At 45.4% G+C, this 7,117-nt stretch overlaps 1 protein-coding gene across 2 annotated transcripts; it reads left to right on the top strand.

Moving 5' to 3' along the window:
* The first annotated feature begins 645 nt into the window (after positions 1-645).
* On the top strand, positions 646-2,021 carry LOC144716554 (heavy metal-associated isoprenylated plant protein 39-like). Of its 2 annotated transcripts, none has more exons than XM_078591699.1 (3): positions 646-1,071; positions 1,280-1,352; positions 1,452-2,021. In XM_078591699.1, the coding sequence occupies exons 1-3, from the start codon at positions 1,060-1,062 to the stop codon at positions 1,757-1,759; spliced, it is 393 nt and encodes a 130-aa protein (XP_078447825.1). In that variant the 5' UTR covers positions 646-1,059; the 3' UTR covers positions 1,760-2,021. The 2 variants fall into 2 exon arrangements, with proteins under 2 accessions (XP_078447825.1, XP_078447824.1); XM_078591698.1 differs by having other exon boundaries at positions 649-1,071; positions 1,277-1,352.
* Positions 2,022-7,117: the final 5,096 nt, after the last annotated feature.

Genomic DNA, 7,117 nt, shown 5'->3' with positions numbered 1-7,117 from the left:
TGCGTCACAGAGAGAGAGGGAGAGAGGGGGAGAGAGAGAGAGAGAGAGAGAGAGAGAGAGAGAGAGAGAGAGAGAGAGAGAGAGAGAGAGAGAGGGTATGATAGAGAAAGAGAGAGAGAGAGGTAGGAGAGAGATAGAGAAGAAGGGACAGAAAGAGTGAGGTAGATATACAGAGAGAAATAGAGAGAGAGAGTATGGTCGAGAAAGAGAGATAGAGATAGAGAGAGGGTATGATAGAGAAAGAGAGATAGAGGTAGAGGGATATAGTATGATAGAGAAAGAGAGAGAGAGGGAGGAGAGAGATAGAGAGGAAGGGACAGAAAGAGTGAGATAGATATACAGAGAGATGGAGAAGGAGAGGGAGAGAGAGATAGCGAGAGAGAGAGGGAGAGGGAGTGAGGAAGGGAGAAAGAGATAGCGAGAGAGAGGGAGAGGGAGAGGGTGAGGGAGGGGGAGGGAGAGAGAGAAATAAAGATAAGAGAGAGAGAGAGGGAGGGAGGAGAGACAGACAGAAAGAGAGAGAGAGAGGGAGAGAGAGACAGACAGAAAGAGAGAGAGGGAGAGGGAGAGGGAGAGGGAGAGAGAGAGAGAAATAAAGATAAGAGAAAAAGAGAGAGGGAGGGAGGAGACAGATAGAGAGGAAGGGATGGGGACAGTGATATGGATGGATTGAGGGAAGTAGAGATGGAGCGAGGGAGAGCGAATTAAAGAGGGAGGGAGGGAGAGGGAGAAAAATTGAGTGAGAGAGAGAGACACGCCTTCTGCGTCCGTGGAGCGTTCTGAACGATTCGACACGTTTGTGTAAACCCCGACTCCAAGCGTGCGTGCACCTCAAACTTGCGTCCTCTTCATTCTCCAATAACTCTTCATCCTTCCATTCTTCGCTCTTCCATTGGCCACGCCCGAAGCCTCGGCCACCGAATTCTCTCTCTCTCTCTCTCTCTCTCTCTCTCTCTCCCCCCTTCTCTCGCTCCTTCTCTGTCCCCTCTCTGTGTGGTATAATCACACTCCTAGAAGCATCAGCACTCGCAGGGTTTGCTGCTTGGCGAATAGGAGTTAATGGCAGAGAAGGTACATGTTTCTTTATGCTTCTTTTATTGGTAATATTCGGTGAAATCTCATCGCTGATAACCGGAATCTCCCTTCGAGATTGAAAGTTTACGCAAGCCTTTTGATTTTTGATTCTCTTCAGCGATTCTCTCGTTTCCTTCTTTAGAATTCAATCCAGACTCTCAGATATCTAACGGGGAATCCAAACTCGTTTCCTTCTTATCAGAAGATCGTGTTGAAGGTTGATGTTGCCGATGATAAGGGAAAGCAGAAGGCCATGATGGCCGTCTCCGTGCTCCCAGGTACGAACCCATCAACCTCTTCTCTCTCTACCGTTTCTTCTCCTTGATAGAATTTCTGATCATACGTCATCTTCTTCATCTTCTTTCTCTGTTCCGTAGGAATCAATTTCTTGTCCATGAACATGAAGGAGAAGAAGATGACGGTGATGGGCTTGGTCGATCCCATCAAGATTATCGACAAACTCCGAAAACACTGGCGCGCCGAGTTCGTTTACGTCGGGCCCAAAGAAGAACCCAAGAAAGAAGAACACAAAATAGAAGAACCCAAGATAGAAGAAGCCAAGAAGTACACTGAAGAGCATGTTAGAGAGCTCTTGAAGCTATACCAAGCTTACAATCCGTACCCCACTACGCACTACACTATAATCAGAAAACAGCACGATCCCAACTCCTGCATAATCAATTGAAAGGATGTTGTTCACGATTCGAGCCCGGTTATTGCAGTTTGTGGATATGAGTCTGAGATGAATTTGAGGCAAAACTACATGAATATGATACTTTGAAGCATGCTGGTATGTTCCTGGAATCATCCTGTTAAAGTCAAAGATCAGAGTTCGGAAAACGGCAAAAGAAGCTTCAAGATAGGACAATAAACGGATCAAATTTGATGTACCTATAAATAGATGTACTGTATTGGTTTTAATTGAACGGAATATCTTATTATTCTGATGCCATGATTCTATCTACTCTCTTCGTCCTCCAAAAATCTTCAACATGGTATCTAAATGTGAGATGGCTCTGTCGTGCAAGTCCAGCTCCAGTTCCTGTGGGTTCCAATATAGTATTGTGGAAGATGGATCAGAGTCACCGACTTGCCAACCCAACACCAGCAGCGTGAACCAGTAAGAACATAAACAAAATATCAGATAGTAAAAACATGATACGTACCGTATAACCTAGTGTAAGCCCCCAAAGTATGCGGCATTCCTGCACAGAGGCCTGCGCTCTAACTATAAGGACATGTCTGTGTACTGGACTCATGATTTGGAAACTAACTCCTTAAGTGCGGCGTTATAACACGCACTGATGGTGGTGACGCCTGGCCCTGATCTTTAAAGCCATCTCCCTTATGGTGTGCATGCAAGTTGGTGCTCAAGAGCGACAGATCAGGGGAGGCCTGCGCGTAGTGGGTGCGCACAACGTTAAGAGTGTAGGTGACAAGCGTCATGCGCGCGGAGTCGTGCGGGGTGCGGTGCAGAAAACATGCCGCCAAGAGACTAAGTCACTAGCGCACAGAGAGCGTTGAGATAGTGCGGGCGCGCGGCCCCCTCGTGGGTAGTGCTGGGTGTGTAGCGCCCAGCTTGAGGCACCAAGCAAAAGGATGTCTAGGTAGACCAGGTGTGATAGATGTCAGCAAAGGTGCTGGTGGCGCGCGGAGCATCAAGGGTGCGATGGGGTGGCAGATGGTCGAGTACCATGCCCACAAGTGCGCGGCACCCGGCCTGGGGGGCATGCGTGTATAGGTGGGCGCATGGGAGCGACGGACCCCAAGGTGCAGGAGCGACACTACCAAGGTACGCGTCACCTCGTCTCATTACTTCCGTATCTTCCTTCATCTTCCCCTATATAATGTCCATGACTACAACGTAAGCTCTTTACGATATGAATGCAATGATAATTTTCCCCTATGGGCCTGCATACCCACCTTCTCACCTAACCCTTTCTATGCACTCTTAAGCAATTGTGAAGAATTCCCATGCAACAAAGCAAGGCTGCTCAGTGTTCTACTCGACGCACTTAGGCCAACATGTGTGAAATTAGAGCATTGTTCCTAGCTCAGGATTTTACCACGTTACAATTGGTATCTGAGCTAGGATGGCCTTCTTCACCTTGTGTTCCTTAACCCGTTGTTGATGAGAAATAGAGTCAGGAGGAGACTCCAAGTTACTTGAAGAAAGACGCCTGAAGGCAAAATGGCGAAAGCAGAAATTTAGCCTATTCTAAAGGAATTTCTTGGGCTGAGGGTGAAGTAGACAAAAAGCACGACAAAGTAATCTTGAGGAACGCTCAGCCTGAAGACCATAATGGGTAATTCATGAAAGAGAACAGCTACCAGAGAGATACTGTCCAAGAACTTATGGACATGGTGATGTCCTTTAAGACAGAAGTGGCATATTTGTGACGTGTCGAATCTTGTAGGATGTGACCTAGTGAAGGAGGAGAAAGACTCTTGATGCCACCCCCGAAGTTCAATGACACCCACAAGGAGGATAATGTGGCCAACTTCTTGTATGACTGTAAAACACATTTTGAGATGAGCGGCACCCTAGAGAGAAGGAAGGTCTTACATGCCAGCTACTTCCTTGCAGTGGATGCTAAACTTTGGTGGTGCCGACATTTGGGAGATAGAGACTGGCCACAAGCGACCTATATGGAGTTTATTCAGGAGGTCAAAGACATGCCGTACAAAACCTCCTGGACAGCAAGGGAAGATCTCGACAACCTCCAAATGATAGGGACTCTGAGAGAGAATGTGAAGAAATTTTCTTCCATAGTTTTGAGGGTCAACGATATGTCTGAGGAGGACAAGCTCTACCATTTGCCAAAGAATTCCCCACTAAGCCTAGAGAGAACTAGAGAGGAGGCATTGTCAAGATGTGAAACGTGCATACCAAGTTGTACAGGGACTTGTGGACCTTTACATGAATAGAATCGCAAAACCCGAAGTGATATTCGAGAATTGGAAAAGAAATCGCTTGGACTGCACTAAAGCGTCATCAGCCCCAGGCAGCCAGGGTCTGAAGACGAAGTTTAAACCAGACTACAACACGAGTTGTGACATGGGCGAGAGTCCAAGACTGTCAACAATAGCACCAGGTGGTGGGGGCGCCAAGCCGGTAGTGCTTCGCATGTGGAAAACCCCATTTCATGAGGGATTGTCCATGGGGCGTGGGGACGGCCACCAACATTAACGCAATGGTCATGCCCCCGACCCTATTGGATATTGCCGAGGGTAGTAGTACAGTGACGCTGAACCCCCTTCAATGTTTGGCACCCTTGTATGATCTGGCCATTATCTTGCCCCATTCCAATATGGAGGTCTCTAACGTACCAATACGCATCAACAACAAACCCGCCACGACCATAGTCAACACGTGGGCGACGCACAATATCCTCGCAAAAAGAGAAGCAAAAAGGCTCAGCTTGAATCTCTCCCCATGCATGAGGAAGATCAAGGCCGTCAACTTGGTGGTGCGAGACATCGTCAGCTTGGCCAACATCCTCTATCTTGCTGGTGATAGACTAGCAAGGGATGTTGTTGTGGGTGGGGACGTGGGAGGGCCGAATCAACTTCATGGTGTCCCCTATGGATGACTTCTTGGTCATCCTAGGTCCCAACCTCCTGACGGAATCAAGCGCGGTTGTGTTTTCTTGGCACCAAATAATTGTGTTCCTGAAGGGATCTCAGCTATGTTTTGTGAGGGACTAAGGGGGTAAGAGGCCGCGGGACACCACTTTTCTATTTGCGATGCAAGTCAAGAATGGATTGAAGAAGGGGGAAGAAACCTTCCTCGTCACCATACGAGGGCCAACACCCCATAAAAGGTGGAAAGCAGGGATGTGAACTAGCCCGTTTGGCTGCATGTAATTAGGGTGACGACGATGATAATAGCCCTGACGCCATTGCAGATAGAATACCAGGCAAATAGCAGATGTACTGTGGGAGTTGGCTGGGGTGATACCAGCAGACCTCCCAGTGAGGCATTTGCCCATGCAGAATGTGACCACAAAATTGAGGTACTACCTGGTACTCGTCTGCCTGCGCGAGTACCCTACAAAATGTTGTTGGCCAACCAAGAAGAACTACAGAGACAACCTCAATAGTTGTTGGAGAATGGACTGATCTTGTCATTAAAAGCATCCTTTGGCATCCTAGTATTCTTTTAGAAGGAGGGGTTGTTCTGGCTATGCATGGACTATGGGCGCTCAACAAGGTGACGTTGAAAAACAAGTATCTCGTGCCGAATGCTGAAGAGCTGTTCAACAGGCTCGGGGACAATCACTTCTTCTCACGGATGGACTTGAAGGGTGGGTACCACCAATGCGGATCAAGTAGGGGGATGAGCCGAAGACTACTCGCATTAATCACTATGGTTAATTTGAAGTTTTCGTGATGCCCTTCGGACTCAATAATGTTCCTACTAGATTTTTCTGTTTAATGAACTCCATTTTTGGGGAGTATATCAATGATTTTGTGGTGGTATACTTAGATGATATTCATTTTTACACTGAATCTTGAATGATCATGTGAGACACTTGAGGAAGTGATGGCCAAGTTGAAAGAGCATGAAATCTACCCCAACACAAAGAAGTGTGAATTTGCATTGGAGGAGATTGAATTCCTTGGGCACCTAGTCATGAGGGCGAGGATGCGCATGGACTCGTCCAAGGTGCAGACTATGTGGGATTGGGTTGCACCGAAGGGGGTACCACAGCTTCAGTCCTGCATCGTGCTAGACAATTACTATCAGAAGTTTATCAAGGCTTTTTCCCGACTAGCTGCTCTGTTGACAGACTTGTTGAAGTTTGTTGAAGAAGGATGCAAAGTGGTAGTGGACAGACCATTGCAGGAGAGCAGTCGAAGAGATGTAGAAGGCAGTCTCCAATGAATTAGTGATTCGATTGCCCAAGTTTGACAAGCCGTACGAGGTACACACCGACAAACCTAATTTTGCACATGGAGGTGTCTTGATGTAGGCTGGACACCTAGTGATCTACGAGAGCCGGAAGCTGAATTACGCAGAAAGAAACAAACCAATGGTTCCCTGGAGACTAAAATGATCCAAGATCAAGAGTAGCATCCATGTAAAATCTAAGTTCAAATATTGATAGGATCAAAGATAGAGAGCGAAGCTTAAATCATAGATAGGAAACAAGCCAACAGTTAGAATTCAATCAAATCTATCCATTATAATTGGTTATAACAACTAAGATTATAATGGCTACATATCTTATGTTATTACACTATTGTAAATACAAACCACTGTCTGTTGGAATATTGGAGATTTAATGATATTAACCAGCTATCTTAGTGTGTCTCCCTCCTCTCTTTTATCTATTTTTCCTATATCTACCTTTTTTATCTTGCTGGAGATCAGTATGTCAATAAGTTCTTACATATGATACATTTGTGAAATTCCTGGAAGAAAATTATGACCTATACCTTTTGTGAAATTATAACCTCTCTTTTATCTCAAGGTTTGGAGGTAAGGTTCAAAGTTTATCCTCAACCATCTACCTTAAGCTACATGTTTATGAGGTTATGATGGCATGGCGTGTGCTCAGATTAATTTTAAGTTCCCTAATCATGTGTACAAATCATGAAAACGTCAAATCCATAAAGGCCCCAATCATAATATTGGCGTCCAATGGTTGTCAAATTTCTAAAATTTGTGTTGCCAGTAAGAAATTATGACCAATCATGTGAATTCTCTGAGGAAATTGTACAAAAAATAAAAATGGTGGGTCGTAAAATGCACATAATCATGAAATAAAAATAAAATCAAATGATAACATACATCTTATGTCAAAAAAATGCACACCTAAATTTAATGCACATGAGACTAATGCATCTTAATTTTTGTGCTATCAAGGTAAAGCCATGTGAAAATAATGAACGCTTAGCTCTTCTAATGTATGAGATCCCTTTCCTTCAGACTCTATGTGACACTCTCCTAGCACAAGGATACCATCACTAGCACCTACAACATCTTTGCAGGTTGTTCACCTACTTTGATAGGCTTACAATTTCGAACTTTTAGAGC

Source organism: Wolffia australiana, chromosome 2, assembly GCF_029677425.1.
Source record: "Wolffia australiana isolate 7733 chromosome 2, ASM2967742v1".
In the NCBI taxonomy this organism is placed as follows: Eukaryota; Viridiplantae; Streptophyta; class Magnoliopsida; order Alismatales; family Araceae; genus Wolffia; species Wolffia australiana.
Note: the sequence above shows the minus strand (reverse complement) of the source record. Positions and strands in the feature narration are given on the sequence as shown.